Genomic DNA, 24222 nt, shown 5'->3' on the forward strand with positions numbered 1-24222 from the left:
TCCCAAGCCCTGGCCTGGTGCTCCAGACAAATGGGGCTTCTCTTTAGCCTGAGATTGTAGACTGGCCTGTTTGTGCCAATCAGCTGTGAGACCTAGAGGGTGGGGTTCATGTCTTGTTCGCCTGTGTTCTGCTCCCCACTCCGGGCCTGGTCCCCTGCCTGGCACACATAAGAAATGTGCGGCTATTGAAGTACAGTAAGTTATGCCATAGCTTGAGAGATGGTGTTTCGAACATTTAAAAAGAGGTGTGAGCACAAGTTGAAGAGGAATGAGGAAGGCTGGGAAGTTCATGGAGAGAAGAGGGAAAACAATTGGCTAAATAAGGAATTTTCATCCCACCCGCCTTGGTGCCTGGAGTTAGAAGGAAGGAGAATTGACTACCAGAGCCCGTTTCAGCCCCAGGAAAGGAACGCGGAGTGTGATGGCAGGCGCAGGGTGGGTAGCGGGGTGGGGGTGGGGGTGGGGACACAGAAAGGTGCTGGGGGAAGCAGCAATACTTTAAGCCCTTTTACCATCTGTTTCCGGGGGGTGGGGGGGAGGAACCTCAGTGCATCCTGCTCCCACCCCCCCCCATTACCACCACCAAATTGCAGAATTGAAAGTGACATTCTGCTAGCTGGAACACATTCAGTAAACAGACAAGGGCTGCTTCTGCTGTGAAACCTAGGGCCTCGGTCTTAGGGGGCATTCATTCATTTATTTGACAAATATGAGTCAGGAGTTAGGAAACATGCCAAGTAGACAAAACAGACCTGGTCTGGCTCTTTTGAAGCTTACGGTCTAGTGGGAGAGAGAAATATACACACCAAAAAACCAAAAACAAAACCAAACCCTGAGAGACAGTAGGTAGGATGGCCTGACTTAGAAGGGAGTCACAGCTCACTTTTCTGAGGATGTGATTTTGGAGCTAAGACAAGATTTTCTTCTAGGGTACCGGCTGGAACACCCCTTGCTCCTGGACCATGGAGGTCCCAGCTCAGCTCCCTTGACTTTTTGGAAGGTGGAAACCTTCAGCCACACCCAGGACTCACTGTGGACAGAAGCTACTGGTCAAGGAATGAGATGAGGGGTCCCAGATAAGAGGGGTCCCAGCACCTCAGTTCCCCACTCCCTGAGGTGACCGTGGTGGTAACATCAGCCTCTCTAGACCTCATCCCAGCCGACTTCACGGTTGTTGAAATCTTCACATGTTGACAACCGCCAACGTGCTGAGTGTACATCAGTTGAGGGCTTGTGGTTACCAAAAGACAAGAATCTCTCTTTCTTCATCTCTCACTATCTCCACGCTACCTCGAAATGCCCCCGCCTGCAAGTTCCGGGCAAATGCAATTTCAGGCAGCAGACGCACGAAGAGAAGACAAACATATTCAGACACCTGCTTCCTCCTCCCCTTGCAGAAGCTGGAGCGGGGGGATTAGCACTAGATTTAGGGCTCACAGGCACCACAGAACTTGAACTCCAAAGATCTGAATTCAAGTCCTTGCTGCATACCTGTGCAGCTATGGACAAGCTGCGAGCTTTATCTATAAACTAAAGTTAATCATCTCCGCCCTTGATTCAAAATATCAGCCTCCACCCCAGATAGAGCTCTCTGCCGTTCCCCGATTCTCCAGACCAAGCACCCATCTGTCTCCTGCTCTTCTCTTGGACGTCCTCCCGCAGGCACCATAAACCCACCTTGTCCAAAGCTAGACATCATTTCTGTCTCTAACCTGGTTCTTCCACCTGCTTCCTCTATGTCTGGAAAGACCATCACCCAGAGTCACCCCGTGATGCCTCCCTCCTGCCTCCCTCCCTCTCTCTGGCCACCTCCAAGAGCCAGATTGGAGAGCTCTTGATTCTCCCTGCTAGATGGAGGCAGCCACTGCCTCCTTTCCCATTCCACTGTTGTGGCCCATTGCAACCCCGCCCCCCGCCTCTTACCTGGAGTATTGCAGCCGTTTCCAGGGCAGGCCCTCCAATTTATGCTCCAAACTGCAACCAAGGCAACTTGGCCATTGCTACTTACAATCCTTCACTTTCTGCACACTAGCTTCAGGACAAAGTCCAAACTCCTTAACATGACTCAAGGCCCCCATGACCTGGTCCTGCTGACCCCTCTCTGACCATCACCTTGAAAGCACACTTTGCCTGTGAAGTGCCAAGAAGATGCCACGCATGCCACCCGCTTCCTCTGCCTTGAACACTTCCCCCCAGGCTAACTCCTAACCAGCCTTCTAGATCCCACTCGAGCCTCACCTCCTCTGAGAAGCCTCTCCTGTCCTCCCCAGGTTAAGGGCATTACCCTTCTTCCAGCTTCCCATAGAACCCAGTGCTTCTCACAGCAGAGAGCTCATCATGATGTCCTGAATTGTCTGCAGCTCCCTTTCAGACTTGGGCCTGGTACTTGGTAGGTGCTCAATAAATGTTCAGAAAGGAGTAAAGGATTGATTCCATTGAAAGGCAGTGGGGTGAGAGCTAGGCTGGGAGGCAGAGACTGGAATCCAATCCCAGCGGTCTTTGCCATCAACTCCCAGGGACCTTGGGCCAGCCACTTGGTTCTGTTAACCTCTCACCTGAAAGGCCTAGATGTCTGTTGCCCTACACACACACACACACACACACACACACACACACACACACACTTTGGGCAGAAGCATTCAGATGAGAGACCCAGGAGCTCTAGTTCCCCAGGTCCACCATCCCAGAAACAAGAACCAAGAGAATGGAGAAATGCCATGGCGAGTGCCATGTGAGGGAGACACAGGTGAGAGCAGTCACAACGGTCAGAGGTCCACATCCTGCCAGCTGGTAATGTCACCTGCTGACTGTCACTCTTGATGTTCTCAGGCTGGGGCTGGGGGAGTCCCCGTTCTCTCTCCCCCGCCCCCCAAGTAGACCTCTTCCCCTCTCCCAAAGCTGGCTAGGGGGGCATCAGTGGATGAAGGAAGGTAGGAACTCAGCCGCTCTCTCTCAGGTGTTGGGAAGCAGTAGAGGCCACAGGAGCAGAAGAACGAGCACATGCCCTTAAGACATCGTGCCAGTGGGTCTGGATCTTACCCACTGAATAGTGCCCGTGACACCCCATTTCTCCACCTCAGGTTTCCATTTTTCCTGGCTCTACTTACAGGGAAACAGGTTAAGACTTGGGGCTGGCTTGAATGGGAAGGTGAAACTGGCCACACTGCTCCCATCAAGCTTGATCATAATGCATCAGAGCCACAAAACAAAGTACCATCTCTCCTGCTGAGTAAACAACTTGGGGCACAGCTTCCTGCGCCCACCTCTACCTCTCCCCCTGCATGTGGGCAACTCCCACATGCCCGGCTGGCCGCCGTGTGGCAGGAACAAAAAAAGCAGGCTCGGGAGGCAGCTGCAAAGGACAGGACGGCGGTTTTATATGTGGCAAAATACTTCTAGGGGAGTACAGACAAACAGACAGACAGATGGGGGCACAGGACACCAGACAGGGAGGGAGGAAGGTCGGGCAGTGGTGTCTTCTAACCAGTAAGTGGAAGCTGCACCCCACCCAGGTGGGGGGGTGGGACAACATTGGCACAGGAGGTGGCGAGACAGGCATGAGGTGCCCATCCCTGAGGCGGGCAGCCGGGCAGGGCCCAGTCCTCGTTGGCACAATCGGCTCTCTCTGGCCCAGCTGGGTGCTGGAGAGGGGCAGGGCTGCTGGGCTGTAGGGATGCTAGGCAGAGGGACACTCCAGGGCAGAGGGGGGGTACCAAGACCTCTCCTAGAGGGAGTGGACATGGGTAAAGGACAGGGTCACAAGAGGCAAATCCAGAGCAGCAGCAGCAGCAGCCAAGCCCCCCAGGGGAGATCCGAGGTCCCGAGGCAACCGCTGGGGTGGTGATCGCCTCTTGGGCACCCACCCCCAGGGCCTCTCCCCTGGGGCCTCCGGGTGAGAGTGAAGGAGCAGTTTTTTGGTTTCAAAATGAGGCGGACTAGAGTGTTCCATGGGTGCCACACCCAGGTGAAACAGGGTGGGGGGCTCAGACGCAAAGGGGCCCCCCTCTTCAGACGGCAGTAGGCAAAGGATGTTGTAGGCAAAGCTCATTCCTGGGGTAGGCGAAGGCTGAGGCATGGAAGTGGTGGGGTGGGTAGCAGTGTCTCGGGCTGCCCACTCCTCAGGGGTCTAGGTCCTGGGCAGGCAGAGGGCACTACATCTGATGCCTGTCCCCTTCTACCCAGACCCCTCCCCAAGACAAGCTCCCCATGGGGCTTCCGTTCCATAGCTTCCACCCACCAGACAACGCTGCCAGGAAGCTGGGGAAGGGGTGGGCACGGTGAAGGACTCTGGACCTGGGGTTTGGGGAAGAGAGCCCTCGTGGGAAAGAGTCTGTGGTCTCCCTCTCCAGGAAAAGCCCCCCACCCTTCCCAAATACTCCAAGTTGGGGAAAGAAAGGGCTACCCCATGTAGGACCCTTATTTAGAGCCCCAAGTAGAAAGAGTTAAGGAAGTGCACCTTTTCTCTGGGAGTGAGGGGAGAGAGCCCCCTGATGTGGGGAAAAGGGGACACTGCAGAAAGGTGGGCATCCCCCTATCCATCCACAGCAGGTAAGTGAAAAACCTACAGTTGGGGCTTAAAGTTATCCCAGGAGGTGGGATGCTACCACCAAAGAAACCCCAAAAATCGAGCAAAGGCATCTGAAAGGTGGGAGACAGCGCCCCCTGGAGGAAAGATACATCCCTGTGGTGAGTCCCTCTGTCCCGCCCCTCCCCCGGGCTCAGAGCCCTTCCCCCCACTGTGTGGCCCCTGCTTCTCAGCGGATGTAGACACCTCGCCCCCAGCCTTCCAGCTCATTCTTGTTGCGCCCCAAAACTGGACCCCCACCCTCTGCGCAGTAGCGGGCCTTATTCCGGCCGCGGTTCCGGTTGTCGGTCAGCTCCTCTTCACAGTCTTCTTCCTCATCCTCCCAGGATCCCTGCCGGGCTGGTGGGGTGCTGCCCCCTGCAGGGTCTCCAAGCCCTGGGCCCTCTGAGGGGTCAGTTTCCATGTCCACACATGAGTCTCCCAGCTCCGTGTAGGCAGAGTTTCGGTTGCCAGAGGTGTCGGCATCAAACGTGTCTTGGCGAGACAGTGCCCGAAGGGTGCCCGCCCGGCCTGGTGGGTGGCTGCTGGGATAAAGGCCTGGGGGCTGGCCCAGCTCCCCCGGGTACTCGTGCACGCTGGCGTGCTCCCCGGTGGCCCGTTCCAGCGACTGGTCCCGGAAGCAAGGTAGGGTCCCTGGTTAGCAGACGGACAGCACACACCATGCAGATCAGGCAGGGGTGAAAGAGACACAACAAAGCAAGGCAGGTTAGTAACGGCACCAAGATACACAGCCTGGCTACAGGAGGTGGGTACTGGCTCTAGGGGATGGGCAGTCAGGCAAACGGCTCTACAGCCCAGCCAGAGGACAGACCTCAGGGCATTTGCTCCTCTATTGGGACGGGAGGCACCCAACATTCATAAGACGTGAGGAGGCATGAACTTTTCCGGTAACCATGCTAGAGAGCCCACGAACAATTTGTCATTGCTTCCTCAATGCACGTCATTAATGCTGTCTTGGGCTAAATCATCATTAACAGCTCATTAGTATCGCCACTTGTTAGTGGCTGATTGGGTTAGTCACTGCCCCAGTTTTCCAAATACACTAAGGGAATTTCAGCTCAGAGCTCACTAACCCCAGCTCCTTCAGCCCAAACCAGACCCCAACCGCAGGCTTCCAGAACCCCTACGCTTTCCCCTAGCCAGTCCCTAGTCAGAGAACAAAATTTCCAAGGTTGATGAGATTCCCGTGTACCCCCAGCAAAGATCGAAGCAGCAGGCTGGAGAAAGCCAATGGGTCTCTATCCCCCAGTAGAGACAATGAGGTGGCCCAACATCCTCAGCACCAAATGCCACGTGAAGGTGATCTGATGGTCACTGTCACCATGGAGGTGGTTGGGTGAGGTGCAAGAAGGCCTGGGTTCTGGTCCCATCCCCTGCCACTTCAAGCTGTATGACCCTGAGCAAATGACTCTCCTCTCTACGGCTCAGTTTCTCTGTGGTGGTGTGATAGGGATTAGACCAGCAGTTTCTAAGCTGTTCCCTGGAGACCGAGGGTGGAGTGGGAAGGGCACAAAAGTGCTTCAGGGGTCCCTGAGGAGGTGAAATGGAAGCTAAGCCACCAGCTCCCTCCGAGTAGAGCAAGGACACTTTATATACTGAGGCTTCTTGTAAGTTGCAATGAACAAATGGGCTGTTACTGAAAACAAATTTGAAAAGCAATGGTCTTAGAATGATTTCTTGGCTTTCTCCTGGCTCTAATCTAGAACCAAATAGTGGTGCGAGCTCAGAGATGGGAAGCAGCTCCCATGGGAGGAGGCTGAGCCAGGGCAGGGCACCCACAGGAGGGCCTTCCCTGGAATGTGTTTCACCGGGAGAAGGATGGGAGGTATGGCATCAACTCATAGAAGATACTTCATTCTGGGGCCCCTCTGAGGAAACTCCTGGGATTAGGGCTCTGGGAGAGGGGACAGTCTCTTTGGGTTTAATGGCCCTGCTCCGTGGGATTCCCTGGGTCTGAAGGCCCTAGCTCTATTGGGTCTAAAATGCTGTGACTTCTGTGGGGTCTAAAATGGGTGTGGGGGCACCTGGCTGGGTCAGTTGGTAGAGCATGTGACTCTTCATCTTGGGGGTCGTGAGTTCTAGCCCTACACTGGGTGCAGAGATTACTTTAAAAACTAAATAAAAATAAAAATAAAATGAGTGTGGAGTCCAGTGAATGAAAATACCAGTCTTCCTTATGTTTTCTTCCTAGTCAATTGTCTCATAAGGCCCCAGTCAGGCCTCATATCCAAAATCCCCTAGGGCAGCAGATACAGTCCTATGGGACCAGGCCCAGGGAGGCACCACGAGCCAGCCCCAAACCCATCAAAAACCACAGACACCAGAAGCTGCCACTCACCACATTTTTTACAAAATAAAGCTCTTCCCTTCCTTCCCCATGTTCCCTGAGCTCCAGTCCCGAGCCTTGGGCAGGAGGGGAGATGGATGGGACGCCTACATGGCGTGCTCCTGCTGCTGGGGCACCGACCTGGCCCTCTGCGAGGCGTCCAGCCCGCCCCAGAAGCTGAGATTTCTCCTGAGTGAGGTGAGCACCTGTACCTGGAGGTTGGAGACAGGGGCGGGGCTGGCGGCCAGAGCTGCAGTAGCCATGGTGCGGTTCAGCAGCGGATTGGGCGGAGTGCTGCTGGGCGGGTGTGTGGCCTTCCAATAGGCTTCCAAGTATTCGGCCAAGTGCTCGCAGGCATCCTCCAATTGGTTCTCGTCCAGGATGATGTCAAACATTTCCTGTGGAGGCGGGGTTAGGGGGCAGGGCTGGGATGAGCTGGGCGTGACCAAGGGGGTGAGGGGTGTGGCCTGGGTGCAGTGGGTGGAGTCAAAGGGTTGAAGGACAAAGTTAAAAAGAAACCTCTGGATGTCCAGGAAGAGGAGGACTCTCAGATACATACATTGTCAGAACTACCAAAGGTCTTGGCACCCAGAATAGCCCGACTCTCTCATTCTAGGTAGAAGGCAACCTAAGCTGGAAGAGGGGCCCGTCTCCCCACAGAGAAGTGGTGCTTCCGGGGTCCAGCACCCTTTTCCCTCAAGACCAGGGCACTCTAACAGACCCCACCCTGGTGCTCTTGGTCACTCTGTCTCTGACGCAGGCCAGAGGAAACAGGACAACCCCAATGTCCCCCTTTCCCTTTCCCTGGGTCTGAGCACTCACCGGGGGACACTGCGCCAGCTTCTCTGAGGCCGCTATTTGGACATTGAGGTGTTTGGACTGAGACTTCCCTCGGGACTTGATGAGCCTCTGAAGTACCTGGTTTGGGAGGAGAGAAGAGGAGCTAGAGGGACCCCACACACATCCTATCAGAGAGGCAGGTCCTGGTTGGCCCCAGTGTGTCAGAGCCGGGGGGATGTTAGAGGACTCTCAGCCCTGGCCACGTCTTCAGAAATGACCTCCCCTGCCCCGTGTCTGTCCCACCACAATGCTCAGGCTCTCCTGGGAAGTGGCTATTTGAAAGGGGGTGATTCTCTTTCCTGAACCCTCTAACCTTCTTCATAGCTTCATTCTCCAGGCAGACATCTCCACGTTAACAGCAGCAGCCAGCCTTTATGGGACACTTGCTCTACACAGGCACCATGTTGTGCTTTCGTGGTCAATTCATTTTGTCCGGACAATAATCCCATTAGGGAGCCACGATTGCTACTCTCATCTCAATAACGATAATGTTTACCAGTGATAATGGTAAATAATAGCTAAACATAAAGCCACAGCCTTAACTAAAGGATCAAAGTTAACATCACCAATTACACAACAGAGACACATCGCTCTGGTGCTATTCCCACCAAAAATGCAAAATCTGAACCTCATCACAATGAAATATCAAGCAAACCCATACTGAGGAACAGTCTACTAAATCAGTGATCTGTACTCTTTAAGATGTCGGTGTCATGAAAATCCAGGAAAGGCTGAGGAAATGTTCCAGTTTAAGAATGCTAAAAAGGGGCGCCTGGGTGGCTCAGTCGGTTAAGCGTCCAACTTCAACTCAGGTCATGATCTCGCGGTCTGTGAGTTTGAGCCCGGGGTCGGGCTCTGGGCTGATGGCTCAGAGCCTGGAGCCTGCTTCCGATTCTGTGTCTCCCCCTCTCTCTGCCCCTCCCCCGTTCATGCTCTGTCTCTCTCTCTCTCTGTCTCAAAAATAAATAAACGTTAAAAAAAAAAAAAAAAAAGAATGCTAAAGAGATAAAGCAACTAAATGCAACACATGATCCTGGGTTGAGGGGGAAATTGCCAAAAAAGGCATTATTGAGACAACTGATGAAAAATGACAGACTGTTTTAAAATATTTCTTGGGGCGCCTGGGTGGCTCAGTCAGTTAAGTGTTCGACTTTGGCTCAGGTCATGATCTCACAGTTCTCGAGTTCGAGCCCGGTATCAGGCTCTCTGCTGTCAGGGGCTCTCTGTTGTCAGCGTAGAGCCTGCTTCAGATCCTCTGTCCCCCTCTCTCTCTGCCCCTACCCCCATTCATGCATGTGCACTCTCTCTCTTAAAAATAAACATTTGGGCGCCTGGGTGGCTCAGTCGGTTGAGTGTCCGACTTTGGCTCAGGTCATGATCTCATGGTTCGTGGGTTCGAGCCCCGCCTCGGGCTCTGTGCTGACAGCTGGGAGGCTGGAGCCTGCTTCGGATTCTGTGTCTCCCTCTCTCTCTGCCCCTCCCCCACCCGTGCTCGCTCTCTGTCTCTCTCCCTCTGTCTCTCAAAAATAAAATTAAAAAATTAGCATTTAAAAATAAACATTTTAAAATATAATATTTCCTGAATTTGGCAACTGTACTATGGTTATATAAATTAACATCCTCGCTGCTAAGACATACATGATGAGGTATTTAGGAATAAAGACATGATATCCGCAATTTACTTTCAAATGGCCCAGAAAAAATATATATACATATAACATAATACATATATACAGAAAGATAAAGTAAGTGTGGCAAAGTGTCCAAAATTAGTGAATCTGAAGAAAATTGAATAATATACTTTAAATGGCTGAATTGAATGGTGTGGGAATTATCTCAATAAAGCTGTTAAAAAATGAGTGAATCTGAGTGAAGGGCAGTCAAAAGAATGGCAGTTCTTGTACTATTCTGGCAGCTTTTCTCTAGACTTGGAATTATCTCAAAACAAAAAATCTTAAAAAAAGAAAAATAAAAAAGTAATAGCCGTAGAACTTGGTAGGTACCAGGCACTTTGCCTGGTTAATTCACTTACGCAATCCTCACCACCACCATTTGAGGATCCCTACTTTGCAGGCGAGGAAACGGACACAGAGGAGTTAGGGGGTTTGCCAAAGGAGCACAGAGCTGGGGAGCAGCAACGCTGGTAAACTCTGGGCATTCTGGCTCCAGAGTCCCCACCCTCAACCTCAGTGCCCAGTGGGAGAAATTGAAGCATCTGTTACTTTCTAGCTCACAAAGTGTTTTTGTATCCATTATTTCATTTGATCCTTTCAACCACTCCAGGAAGTACTTAAATCCTATCATTCCCTTTTAGCTCATCAGAAACTGAGGACTCAGAAAGGTTAGGGTTAAGGAACTGGGTAGCATCACGAAATAAGAGTTACCGCCCTTGGTTGTCATCATGAATCAGACAGAACTCTGGGCTCTTTACATTATCACCTGAAATCCTCTCAGCGATAACAAGGGAGGGTTTTTAATTCCCATTTTATAGGTGAAGAAACTGAGGCTCAGAGGCTAAATAAATCCCCCAGAGATCCCAAGCTCAATAAACAACAACAACAACAACAACAACCAAACAACAAAATTTAATTAATGAATTAATTAATAAAGACTTGAACCCAGTGCTATCTTCTAACTTCAAATACTGCACCTGAACTCGCCCTCCACGTTTCTCAAACCCCCACTAACATCTAGGAGGGAAAATCTCACAGAGCTGTAGTAGGAAAAATAAGTAAATTAGCCTTCCTACCGATTCATCTCTATCAAGGTCCAACTGAGGACAGTGCAGCAAAAAGGGACAAAATCAAATGACAGTAAAGACCTCCCAACTGCCACGCAGTTGGGTGGCACTGCAACAAAAAGCACAGAATTCTTTCAGTTTCCTCGACCAAGGATGGGAGGTCAACCAGAGTGGAGACAGGGGACTGGCCTGCATGACCCTATTAATGATATTTATACTAGCTAATACATGAGGAAGCACATTATACCAGACACTTTGCTAAGTGCTAAGCATTCACATTAGGCTCAATCTTCACAATGTCCATTTGATGGAGTTTTACCGAGCAGGCAAATAAGGCTCGGGGAGATTCAGTCACAGAATTAATAAGCAGTTGCTGAGATTTAAACATAGGCCACCCGACTCCAGAGCACTGCTGTCCCCACTAAGGTTAGGCTCCCACACCCACCTTTGGAGAAGTAATCTTGATGTAAACAATGATGGGGGCCAGTGAGGTCTTGGAGAGCTGGGCTGGGTGGTTGATGGTGTCAGCATCCAGAGCCACCAACTGAAGGGTCCGGGCCAGCTCAAAGATTCGCTCGATCTCGCTCTGAACCTCAGCTGGGAGACATGGAGTCATGGGGAAGGGGGCATGTAGGGGAGCCTCCCCAAGAGACGGTGGGCAATAGAACACTTCTGGAGATGCCCCCCCACCTCCCTCCCTTCCCAGGTCTGGGCCCGGAAGGGGGGTCGCAGGGTGGGCTCACCCAGGCTGGAGCGTGTGTTGGAGCGCTCAATGATGATGTGTTTGCTAGGGTTGTTGAGGACTGAGCGCTTAGCCAGGGAAATGTCCGCCGTCACACGAGTGATGGAGATCCTGAGGGATGGGACAGGGGGATGGAGGGGTCAGGATGGGCTAGAATCCGCTGCCCACTCCCAAGGCTCCAAGTCCTAGACCTCAGTCCAAGAGTCCCAGAATCATCATTCAAGCCACCCTGCCCATCCCCAGCAGCACAGGACTAGAGTGAGAGTGGGGTCTTACCTGCCATCAAATCGATGCTTCAAGAAGTCAAATAAAGCTTTCTGCATCATATCTGTAACCTGAGGTTGGGGGTTGGGGGGAAGAAGTCAGGTGTGGGTGGGCTGCTGAGTATTTACACCCTCACATTCTATTTTCTTCTCAAATTCCTGAGATAAATGGGCCTCTAAGGGGGGGTGGGGGAATTCTTTCTGGGTGTGAGGAGCTTCCAATGGGATCTCTGATTCCAAAGTTCTTCTAGGTGGTATCTCTGGGGGGGACCCTTCTCGGGGGGGGGGGGGGTCTTGGGAGAGGGGAACCAGATACTTCTGAATGGGTCTCCCTGTGGGTCAGGCCCCTCTGGGCCTGTAGGTCTGTAGCCCTCTGGGGAAATACCCTGGGAATCTGGGCCTTTCCAGGAGATCTGTCTGGGGTATGAAACTCTGTAGCATCTCTCTGGAGGTCTGGGCCCCTCTGGGTCCACTCCCCTCTAGGGGCTCCTACCTCATAGCCCTTGAGCGACGGTCCCACCAGGATGATGGGCCTCATGGAAGGTACCACGTCATAGGGGGGCACATGCTCTGTCTGAGGGGGAAGCAGGGAAGGGAAAGCCCAGAGTGGGGATGACATTAGCCCCTCTTCCCCAGCCTCCAGGCTCCCCCATGCATTCTTTCCTCCCCGGGGTCCCAGAGCCCAGATGTGAGGATTGAGGTGGGATGGGGAGAGATGGCCAAGGAGAATCAGGGAGGGTGAGAGAAGGGTGGGGCGGGGGAGAGGTAGGGAGGGCACAAGAATGGGTGTTAGAAGGTCCCACTAGCTCATCCCAGGAGGTGGGGAGGGGGACACAGAAAGCTGTGATACTCACCGACTTCTGCTTCTGTTTGGCTGGGTCCAGAGATTGCCAAGAGTGGGGAGGTGGGGGAGAGAGGGAAGGGCACCCAGGCAGGGGCAGAGGGCAAGGAAGGAACCAGGACAAGAGAGGGAGGGAGAGCGGGCAGACGAGGAGAGATAACAGGGCATGCGTGTTAGTGACAGACAGAGCCAGAGAGAGGGGACGGGACCCCATGCCAAGGGGGAGCCAGAGATGGCCCTAAATCAGGGCTGGGAGGGCTGACAGTCAATCCAGTGGATTTGGGAATATTCAGACATACCCTTCCCCTTTCTGGGTCTTGGGAAAGAGCTGGGAAGGGTGACAGCCCCAAATTTGGTGCCCATCTCCTACCCCTAATGCAGTCCAGGAACCTTCCCATTTTAAAGGTTCCTTTAACCGTCCTGCTATGCAGCCAGGAGACCCTCATGTGCCCACACTAGACCCACAGAGTCCACAGAGGACAAAGAAGGGTCACCATCCCAGTGTCTCCTTCGCATGCAGGGGCGAGGACATGGAATATCCCAGTGCTAGCGAGGGATGAGGCCAGGTTTCATTAGCACCGGACCCTGATTCCAGTGGTGGTGGGGTCAGGGGGTACCGCCTGCCAAGAGCAGGGGTGTTTCAGCTGCAAGAACCGTCCCTTCCTGGGGGGTGGGCCAGAGTGGGGTTGTGTGTGGAGCCCGCTGTGCCCATTCCCCACCCGCTCCCTGCTCCTTGGCAGGAGGCCCTGCTCCCCACAGAATCAGGCTGGTACCGCATCTGAATCCATCCTGGTCCCCTCCTCCTGCCCCAGAGCTGGGCCCTGACCCCTCGCCCCCTTGCCAGGGCCCAGCAAGAATTACCTTCTTGAAGAAGGGGATGCGTTTGCCATGGGGTGGCGGGGTGGTGACACTGCTAACACTAGTCTTGGCAGAGCCGCTCTGCTCCCCGAGCTCTGCCTCCTCGTCCTCTAGCTCTAGGGGGTCTAGTTCAAAGGCTAAGTTAGTCATTTCATTACCTGGACCGCAGTCAGGAGAGAGGAGGGAGGCGAGGTGGGGAGGAGTGGGATGGACATGGAGACACAGTACAGAAGGCAGGGATGGGATGGGGAAAAAAGAGAGAAGAAGAGGTGAATGGAACAGAGCTAGGAGAAATGAATGGGGGTGGGGTGGGGGAGGGAGGCAGAGAGACGGAGCTACCAAAGAAATGGGAAGGAGAGACATGAGAGAATGGGCGCGGATGGGCCCAGCTGGGGGGGGGGTACCCTACTCTTCACGGAGGGGGTACCGCTGGGTGTATTTGGAGGACTCGGGACTGGGGTGCCCCCTACTGCAGGGAGAAGAGAGGACAGGCGATGGGAGACCACCCCACCGAGGAGCTCCTCCCAACGGCCTCCCCCCGGCCCCGTTCCCTAAGGTGGCAACGGCTCTTACCACTGGCAGGGGGCGTGGGGCGGCGGGTGCCAGTCACCACGTCTCCCAGGCTGGAGCTGGAGTTGTCACCTGATTTGCTGTGTGGGCAGAGAGGCAAATGGAGCTGTGAGCGGAGGGGTGGGCGTCAGAGTGGGGGAGCCTTGTTCTCTCCCGTGCCGCCTGCCCCCCACTCCCCTGGAGACCCTCCAGCCCCACTGGTGATGCCGGAGGCAGCTCTGTGCGCTCAGGGCAGTGGATCGACCCTCGAGGCCTAGTCCCAGCTGGATGGCCTCTCTGCGGTCCCCAGCTAGACACCTGGAGCTGAGGCGGTTCTGGCGCAGCTTCTGTTCCTGCAGAAGGCGCAGGCTGTCCAGTTTGACGGGGCTGGGGATGAAGCCAACCTCACAGCCCTCCTTCACCAGTCGCCCAATCCACCAGTCGTTATTGTATTTCTGCAAACAACAGCGGGTGGGGTGGGAGAGACCAAGAGGGAGATTGGAGTGGCGAGCCAGCAGCTACTGGACCCGCCAACCCTGCCCAGGAGGCGGCACCTTCAAAGAGCCGGCCCCTGGCTCTGCCTGTGCCGTGGACCACCCTACCCCCATCACATCCCTGTCCCACCACGTGCCCGCCCTACCCTCGAACGGCAGGGAGAGGAGTAAATGCTGACCCCTACGTGTGCCTGCATGCCGCCTCTCCACCTCCAGACCTCGTCACAAACCCTCTCAACAACTGTGTGACCTGGGCATCGCCGCCCCATTTTACCAGGGAAAATTAGAGGCTCAGAGACGTGAAGAGATTTGTCTAAGGTCACACAGCGGATTCCGCCAAGCTCTGCTTGGCTCGGAGCTCCGGCTGCCCATCTCCTGGTACCCACCCCCCTGCCCTCCTTCCAGATACCAAGTGCTCTCTCCACCTCTTTGATGTGCAGGAAGTCCTTGGGCTCGAAGGTGATGGCCACTCCCTGCACCGGCACCTCATCCCCCGGAGACGGGTTGTAGCCGACATTTGTCCTCACAGCAAATGCCACCGGCTTGGTCTAGAGGAGGTGCATGGGAAGGATAACAACCAGAAGGTTAAACCACAATGTAATGTGCTGGGGGGAGGTGGGGGCATGATGCAGAGGTTTGTTTGGTTGATCGCTAAAATGTATACCGAGTGGTTTCAGTAGGGTTCCTGTATGTATGTTAAAGTTCACAATAAAAAAATAAAAATTGACTTCAGCCTTCTCAGGATGGAGGGGGCCACGGGGGACAGTAGGTATTAGCCCAGAATGACACCCAGAAAAATCTTAGTAATAATAATAATAATGACAGTAGCTATCATTTACTGCTCCAGGCATCGTGTTACATGCTTTACAAGCATTACCTCACTTATGCATCACAAAAACCTTAGGAAGTTAACTACTAGGGGCTTCCGGCAAGCTCGGTCAGTGGAGTGTGCGACTCTTGTTCTCGGGGTTGTGAGTTCAAGCCCCACATTGGGTGTAGGGATTACTTAAAAGAAAAATACTAAAATCTTTTAAAAAACAAAAAAGAAGCTAACTACTATTATCATTTGTATTTTAGTGAATGAGACTAAAGTTCAGAAAGGTTAAGTGGCTTGCCTAAGATCACACAGCTAAGAAGAGTTAGCCCAGGAAGTATGACTCCAGAAAGAAGTAGAAAGTCTAAAGTTCTTATTACGTGTAGAAACACTATCAGGCTCTTATTATACTATATAAAAAGGCAAGTTTTATAGCCCACATTTTACAGCTGTAAGACAGAGGCACGTCGAGGCCCTGGGATACACCAGCTAAGAAGTGGCTGGGACAAGACTTGACCCTGGGTCTATCCAGGCCATCTCTAAGGCCTGGGGGTGAGAGAAATAATGCCAGGACAGCCCCCTGATTCTGTATTTCTCACCTTGGCTTTCTCGAGCTGGGCTAATGCCTGGCGTTCTGCCTCCTTCCTTAAGGCTTCCCGGTCCTCCTCCAGAGACACGTCAGAGTCCGATGGACGGCTGGTGTAGGACTCCGCTGAGCCCTGAAAACAGACACAGGGCCAGCTCAGGGCCAACACTGCCTCCCAGTTCCTGGGCCTCGGAAGGCACAGAGGTACCAGCCACCTATCATGGATGCCTCAAGCCCCAGCCAGCCCAGCGTGATGCCACAGGGGCTAGGAAAAGGTGGCATTAGATGAGAGAAGCCAGGGACTGAGATTTGCAGGCCCCTGGGGAAAGTGTGGCCCTAGGAAGGGTGACAGCAGCAAGCAGGGGGTTAAGGCAGATCCAAGGACAGCTGCTTGGGGCCCAGGGAGGGGTGGGAACCTGATAGGGGCACAGCGCAGGGGAGGAGTGCCAGGGGACGAGTCTCCGCTCCCAGTTCCTCCTTCCCTCCCCTGCCCCAGCACCAGCTGAGATAGACTCAGCAGAGGCCCACTGAGTCCTTCCAGGGACAGTAGCCACCAGCTTAGGCCTGAGGTCTCTGCACTGTGGGCAGAGGGCAGCCTGCTCTTGCTCTGCATGACGGGGCCGCCAAAACTTTTGCTATCTTCTGCTCAATGGTGAGGGAAGATAGAATCCTACTTCTCCGGCCAGAATCAGAGAAGCCCCAACCCTCAGGCTCTCACGAGATACAAAAGAGAACCCAAGATTCCTGGGGTAGTGCAGGCAAAAGAGGCAAGTTAAGAGCAGGACAGGGGGCAGGCCCTCTCTCCAGTACTAGGGCTGCTGGCTGCTCGGGGTAAGGCAGGCCCAGAAGTCTGGTTAGGCCAGGAAGCTGGCCTTGACCACACTGACCATCCCAGAGCACAAGAAACTCTGTCAGGGATGCGGGCACATGTGTGAGACATGTAACCTGTCCAGACCCAAAGTGTCAATGAACATGCTTATTCACAGGCGTGCTTGGATGTGCAACTTCAAATGTGTTTAGAAGGGTGCATTCTATGGTATGTGCTGGATATACATGACTGAATGCATAGAGGGGCACATGAGCGCAAACAGGGGAGCGCCCTAGGCGTCAGTGTCCCTGACGATGTGTGGCACGTGAGGGCAGGATCCAGGAGGTGTGAATTTGTGTGACTGGGAAGTGGTGGTGTTGCTACAGGGGCAGGAGGTGATGTGGGGAAAGAGCAGGACTGCAGACACGTGACGGTTCTTTCCTGAGGCCATGAAAGGGTCACTTGGCCAGGAATGCCCACTAGCTTGGTAAGGAGGGGACCTAGGAAAGAGAAAAAACGAAGTCCCACCTCCCCCAGAGGGACCTGGTCATTAGCTAGTGAGGTTGCCCATTCCTTGAGCAGCCAGAGCACAACAATGGGAGACTCGGTGAAGGCACCAAGATCGGGGTGGGGGTGGAGAACGCTAATGGAAGGTAGAAAAGAGACAAGAAGGATCAACAATAGCCAAAGTATGGAAAGAGCCCAAATGTCCATCGATGGAGGAGTGGATAAAGAAGGTGTGGTATATATACAATGGAGTATTACTCGGCAATCAAAAAGAATGAAACCTTGCCATTTGCAACGACGTGGATGGAAGTGGAGGGTATTATGTCAAGCGAAATTAGTCAGAGAACGGCAAAAATCATGGGACTTCACTCATATGAGGACTTCACGATATAAAACAGATGAACGTAAGGGAAGGGAAGCAAAAAGAATATAAAAACAAGGAGGGGGACAAAACATGAGACTCTTAAATATGGAGAACAGGGGCGCCTGGGTGGCTCAGTCGGTTAAGCGGCCGACTTCGGCTCAGGTCATGATCTCGCGGTCCGTGAGTTCGAGCCCCGTGTCGGGCTCTGTGCTGACAGCTCAGAGCCTGGAGCCTGTTTCAGATTCTGTGTCTCCCTCTCTCTGACCCTCCCCCGTTCATGCTCTGTCTCTCTCTGTCTCAAAAATAAATAAACGTTAAAAAAAAAAAAATTAAAAAAAAAATGGAGAACAAACAGAGGGTTACTGGAGGGGTTGTGGGAGGCGGGATGGGCTAAATGGGTAAGGGACATTAAGGAATCTACTCCCGAAATTATTGTTGCACTATATGCTACCTAATTTGGGTGTAAAATTTACAAAAGAAAAGAGACAAAAAGGAAGGAAAGCGAAAACCAGCTAATCCTCCACTCTCCACCCCTCCTGAGGGGAGTACTCAGGGTCAGGGAGACAGATGCCCAGAGAGCCAGAGAAACAGACCCAGAGACAGAGTGACTGAGAGACATTTACTGATCCTAACACACATACGCACACACGCACACACACAGACATGCGCGCACAGAGACAAGGAGCAGGAGCAGGAATGGTGAGGAGACAAGGAGACAGGCTGGAGTGAGCACCACCCCCCCACCAGCTTTCCCTTTGGGGCTGCTCCCACCCATCCCTACCCCATCCCTAGCTCACCACTACGAGGGTCCGGCTGGGCGCCTCCATCCCGGCGCCCTCAGTGCCTGGCCCTGCTGGCCTAGGGGGTGGCCCAAACTGCCCGTTCCCCCGGGGGGCTCAGGTTACAAGCAAGTTGCTACATGTGCAAACTGCTAGGGTATATTTAGCTCAGAGATGTGGCAAGGCCTGCTCCCCCACTCCCCGCCACCTACTGGGGGTCAGAGAGAGGGAGCTGAGAGGAGGAAGGATTAGAGGCTGGGGTCTGATCCCCTGTGGTGGCAAACAGTGACGGAACCAAGGCCCTTCTCTGTCAAGAGGCGTCACACCGAGCACAGTGTCATTCCTCCTAGCCCTGGCCCTGGTCCAGCCCTGCAACAGGAGGAACGCGGAAAAGACTGAAGAAAGGACTTCTTATCCGTCTGTGTACTTGGAAGATGCTGGGATGAAGGGCTCCCTGTCTGACCCTCTCAAGTCAGGCCTGAGCTCACAGGTGCCAACCGTCGTGGAGAGAGAAGAATCAAAAAGAAGAGCTCACTCCAATCTGTGGTGGATCTGCGTGGCACCTCTCTCTCTCTCCAGCCCAAGGGGGGCTGACCTCCCTACTGTCCTCTGCCCTCATATGCCCTGCCCGTTTCCTCTTTGGCACACTCCCTTTCCTTGTCTGATCCCAAGCCTCTCTCGCCTTTTTTGGGTACCAGGCTTTGTTGAGATGCTCTGTAGTCATAGCAACCACATGCCTCTCTGGCTGCCTCTCCCTGAGCCTGAGATGGCCTGGGGTTGAGAGTGAGAACACAGAGGAGAATGGCATCTCCCTGACTGAGAACAGAAGACCCCAGAAAGCTATCCACTTATCTCCCTTCGCTCAGGGGTGCTGCTCTCTGAAACCAACTCCCTCCTGCCCTCACCACCACCAACACACTTTCTGCATATTAAAGACCAGTCATAGCTGGGCACGCCGTGGGCCTTTCCCTGACCCTTACCTACCCGGGGCTCCAGGGACCCAGATGACCTGGCTCTACGTTTCTTAGGCTCTGCTTCTACCCCACGCTGTCACAGATTCTGGGGGAGGACATGGAAGCAGACAGCCGGCAGGGGGAGTGGGTGACAGCCCGAAGCAAGCTAGAAGGAGGCAGGCTGTCCCTGAAAGAGATGACGCAGGCAGGCAGCAGGGGCTGGTGCCTGGAGCTGGGGGAGGGGCGGGGCGGGGGCTGAGGGAGTGGGTGAAGCTGACAGTATATGCAGAGGTCATGGAGGTAAGGGTGATCCGGTGGTTCCAGGCAGGTGACAAATGACATGGGGGTGGGTGCCTGGAGAAAGCCTCAGATCCAGCTCACTAATGCTGGTCTCCACCAACCAGCCACCTCCTTTCTCTCAGCCCAGCCTCCCCATTACCTGGCGGACAAAACTGTTGGATGTCGTATCCGAGGACGTGCTCCCATCCGACCTTTTGAACCGCCCTTTCCTCTTGCTGTATTTGCCCTGGAGAAGCCAGGAAGGGACAAGAGTGGAATCAGAAAGGGCCTTTCCCAACCCTCATCCCATCAAGCCCAGAGCTACAGCCAAGCCTTGGGAATATCAGCCCCTGATCTGAACAACCCTTCCCCCCATCTTCTTCCTGAGATGGTACAGCCCTAAGGGGAGGGAAGGCCCGGACCACAGCCCTGGGGTGGGGGACAGTGCAAGAGAGCCCCAGGAAGCACACACGGAAACCCCCAAACCAAGCCAGAGAGGCTGGGAACGGGGAGGCGCTGAGAGGCTGGAGGCTCATTAGGCAGCAAAGCTAATTAAGATGCTGGGCAGGCTGCAGAGGCCTCCTGGGAAGGGAGAGGCTGCCTGCAGTGTTAGGGGGGCAGAGAGAGCTGGGGAGAGTCCCCCTCCCTTTCCCCCTTAGCTGGAGCAGGGGGGCCGAGTATGCCTGTAGCCCCTAGAGAGAAGAGGAATCGCCAACCCAGGCCCAGCTTAGCTCTTCCTGTGACCGAATCTTGCCTTCATTTTTCCGCAGAGTGGGGAGGGGAGTGGCAGCTCTTGGCCCTGGGAGACCCCAAACTAGATTTCCGGGGAGGGGGCTGGGGGAGGGCATGGAATTGTATTTAGAAAGGAAACATCTAACCCCAACCCACTCCAGTGGGCAGCCCTCAACCCGACCCCGCAGGACTTTCCTCAGCCCCCTCCTCACAATCAGTGGTCACACCCCTCCCCTTGGGGAAAGGGATCAAGCTTCCACTGTTTAACCCCTGGCTGCCACTGCCTACGCCCCGTCCCCGTGGTCCCCACCAGGCTGCATCGAGTTCAATCCCCTTGGCCCTGCCCCAAGACAAGCCTGGGACACAACCCCCACTGTTTCCTGGGGTAGGCTGGCTCAGTCTCACTGGCTGGGCTCCTGGCTTGGGTGGAGTGGACCCTGTCTGACCTCTCTCGATCGGCCACACATTCAGGTATTTCCAGGCCTCCTGTAAAGGGGGCTGCTTCCTTACCCTCCTTAACTCATATACACACGTGGCCCCAGGCCATTCCAAAGTAGGGCGGGATGATTGAGGGTTCAGGCCCTCCAAGCCCTTACCCCCACTGCCAATCCTAGAGTTTCTTTGCCAAAGAAGCTAGATTAGATATGATCACATTAGGGGCTCTGGTTCCTTAGGCCTGAGTACAAGGAGCATGGATAAATGGGAGAGAAGGGTACCTGGGAACCTTTCAAAAATCCTCCCTCCCATCCCCTTCTCTCAAACCAGACAAATACCCAACCTCTAGGATTGAGGATCCCTACAAACTTAAGAGGATCCTTCAGTGAGCCCCAGACTCTGTTTCACACCACCACCACCACCACCCCAGGATGGGAAAAGGGAGTGGCACCCAGAGAGACAAGGGACAGCTGAAAGGAAGGCTCCAGTCAGCTGCCTCCAGGCTCCAAGGGGCCTGGGGTGGAGAAGGGAGGTATTTTTAGGTCTAACCTGCTCCCCCCCACCGCCATGCCCATCAACCACATTATCATGGTGGTTACAGTTGCTCTCCACTGGCAAGAAAAGAGTTAATGGTATCCTAGCCTTGGAGTGTCGCCAGATTAGAGAATGGCCTGGTCCCAGAGAAATCCCTTGGAACGACCACCCCAGACCCTAACCAGCCAGCCCAGATACTGCTGGTCACTCCATGGGCACACACCACACCCAAGAATGCCCCTTCCTGGGGATAACCCAGGTTGCAGGTAAGTGTGAGTAGGGGTGGGGCGGCAGACACCCCCCACCACCCAGGTAACACAGCGTCTTCCCCTCCAGGACAGTGAGTTGGCATCCATCCAACTTTCCAAACTTTGGAGGCGTTTTCTAAGGCTGGGGAGGGGAGGGGGGTGGAGTAGGAAAGATAACGTGGGTGTTGGGGTAGGGAAGCTGGTCCAAAAGAAGGATGTAGCTGAGGTGCCAGGATGGGGGGGTCTAGCCCAGGGCTGGCCCCTTCCCCACCCTCTAAGGCCAGTGTCTGCGGCTCCGAAGGCCTGCTGGCACCGCCCTGACCATCGCCTCGGCCATCACCCGGTGCCTCCCCCGCCCCACCCACCCCCGCCTGGCGCCCCTGAGCGTGCTCTGCGTCGCCCCCTTTGCCTGAGCTCGCTCTCCAGCCTCCCTCAACCCTCGGCTGCCCCGCCAGCACCCCCACTCTCAACCCATGGAGCCGGTACCCAAGCAGCAGAGACCCTGACGCGGGGGAGCCGAGGCGAGGGTGACAGGAGGCCCGATCGCCCCCTCCCCGCTCCGCCAAACCGCAGCCCAACTCCGGGCCAAGCGCCCATCAATCATTAACCCGCAGGGACTGGGGGCGCGCAGGCGCCCCTCGCCCCTCCTCGCCGGGCACATAACTCCTTCTTCCCCGGCGTCCCTCGAGCCGACCCCACAAGGTCCGCGGGAGCGGCCCCCCTGCCCTCGGGCCCGGCCACCACACCTCACCTGCGGGCTGGGGTCGAAGACCTCCATGGGGATCTCCTGGGAGGGTGGGTAAGGGCTCCGGGACATGCTGGTCTTCTGGACCATGGAGAGGAGCCTCCCCTCCGGCCGCCGGCCCGGCCCAGCCGGGCGCCCTCAGCGCATGAAAGAGGCCGTCGGAACCGAGAGCAGCGCAGCGCGGCCGGCACCCGCTCCAGCCACCTGGCCCGGCCTTCGGCTGCCCTGTTCCAGCCTCCCGTCCCTCCTCCCGCTCTCTCCTCTGCCGCCGCCGCCTCCTCCGCCCCTGAAGCCTCAGCATCTCCCCCCGCCCCCTCCGCTCCCACCTGCCCCTCCTTCCCTCCGCCCTCCCTCCCTCCGCCCGCCCCGGCCCCGCCCCTCGCAGCCCCTCAGCAGGCTCCGCACAGACAATGGGAGGGCAGCCGGAGGGAGGCACGCCCCTCCTGGCTCCGGGAGGGGGTGAGCGCCGGCCTCTGACCTGCCCGGGGAGAAGGTGGCTCACTCTGGGTACAGGGGTGGAGGGAGGAGTGAAACCCTGCCTTGGGGCGGGGGGGGGGGGGGGGGGCGGTTTACCAGTGGATGCCAAGCGCTGATGGAGGTGAAGCGCGGATTGGCACGGCCCCCCGTTTCCGTCCCAAACCACTCTCACTTAGCAGGTCTGCCCATTCCACTCCAGTGGGGGCCGCCGGAACTTCCCGATCCCTTTGATCCTGGGACCTGGCGTTAACCCCTTTCTCCCCGGTGTGGGCCTAGACTGACTTGAACCAAACCGGAAGGGCCCACTCCCTCCGACAGGACCGTGACGGCCCGCCGGTCAGCCAACCCGAGACTGAGGCTGGGGTGAGAAGGATGTCCAAAGGGAGTCCCCATCACAGACAACAAGAAATCCCAGAGACCCAGCGGTCTTTCTGCCCTAGTCCCTAGAATCCCCCCAGACCTTCCAGAAGGCAAGGTCCCTGCTCCTTGGAAAAGAGAGGAAAGGGTAGGAAGAAATGCGGAGTTGAGAGAGGAAAGTAGCTAAAATCAGATCTAGTGACTTTTGACCTAGAATTGCTCCCCCCTTCATCCTTGATTTGGGGACAAATATCCAAGGCCTGGACCCCACCCACCACTACCTATGGAGAGAAGAGGACTAGGGGATTCTAGCAAGCATTCTGGTGTTAGGGTGCCTGGCTGGCTCAGTCGGTAAAGCATGTGACTCTATGTCAGGGTTGTGAGTTCCAGCCCCACATTGGGCATAGAGGTAAGTTTAAAAAAACAAAACAAAACAAAACAAAACTCTAGTGTCAGTTTGGCTCAGGCTATTTCTGGTTGTGTGGCCCTGGAAAAGTCACTACCCTTCTGTAAAACGGGGTTGCCCATACTGTGGTGTCTTTGTCACTTGGGATTACTGGGAGGATGAGGGAGAATGAAATTAAATGAGGACTCCTTAGATGTTTGGAGATGCTGTAAGACGCTGAACAGAGGTCTGTCATATCATGACAGGAGGAACTGTTACCTCTCTATCCCTTCCTTGCTCCTCAAAGAGGGGAGATGAGAAGGGGAATGGACAAGATTTGCCCAGGTTCAGTGACCTGAATATAAAGGCCAGCCTGCTGTCTCCTGCTGGAGGAGAAACTGTGGAATACACTGACTCCTTCTCACCCTGGGTTCTACAAGTGGATGGCCGGTTAAGTCATTTCTCTGATCACATTACTTTGAGGGTGAGGAAGGATGAAGTACATCAGCGTTGTTCTATGAACAGATCCAACCCTAAGCAGGGGTTTAATCTGTCCCTTGGACACAAGCGAACCTGGTATGAGAGAGAAAGCATGAATACTGAATTTGGAAAGACCTGGATTTTCAATCTCTTCTACCTCGCTCGGCTGTAAAATGAGAATGACATCAACTGTGTTGTTTTGAAGAAATGGCATAAATTTTGCTTTTCTTCCTCTCTTTCCTCAGCTCTTTAGCAACCAGGAAAGTTCAAATGATAGAGATGGGTGATTAGCTAGAGCCAAACAAGTAGTTAGACCCAGGACTCAAATCTAGGTTTCTTGAACCCTAGAATAGTCTCTTCGGGTTTTTGCATTGGGTGTTTCAGAGCAGGAGAAAAGAACTATGGATGTCCCTGTCATTCCATTTTTTTTTTTTTAACTTTCACAAGTATTCATTCACTCAGCCAATGCACTATTTCTCAAATGCTTACTATATGCAGAGC

At 54.6% G+C, this 24222-nt stretch overlaps 1 protein-coding gene and 1 non-coding gene across 2 annotated transcripts; one reads left to right on the forward strand and one right to left on the reverse strand.

Moving 5' to 3' along the window:
* Window positions 1–4754: 4754 nt before the first annotated feature.
* CACNB1 (calcium voltage-gated channel auxiliary subunit beta 1) lies at window positions 4755–22290 on the reverse strand. The gene is given in 15 exon segments (XM_042967313.1): window positions 4755–5200; window positions 5203–5218; window positions 7124–7309; window positions 7734–7829; window positions 10937–11088; window positions 11235–11344; window positions 11510–11568; window positions 11990–12070; window positions 12351–12370; window positions 13769–13845; window positions 14063–14199; window positions 14664–14786; window positions 15652–15771; window positions 19489–19575; window positions 22029–22290. Coding segments are annotated over 15 exon segments (1794 nt in total). The 5' UTR covers window positions 22113–22290.
* Window positions 9081–9165, forward strand: TRNAQ-UUG. Its single transcript has one exon. It is a non-coding gene; the product is annotated as a tRNA-Gln (tRNA).
* Window positions 22291–24222: the final 1932 nt, after the last annotated feature.

The sequence above is a fragment of the Panthera tigris genome, chromosome E1 (genome assembly GCF_018350195.1).
Source record: "Panthera tigris isolate Pti1 chromosome E1, P.tigris_Pti1_mat1.1, whole genome shotgun sequence".
In the NCBI taxonomy this organism is placed as follows: domain Eukaryota; kingdom Metazoa; phylum Chordata; class Mammalia; order Carnivora; family Felidae; genus Panthera; species Panthera tigris.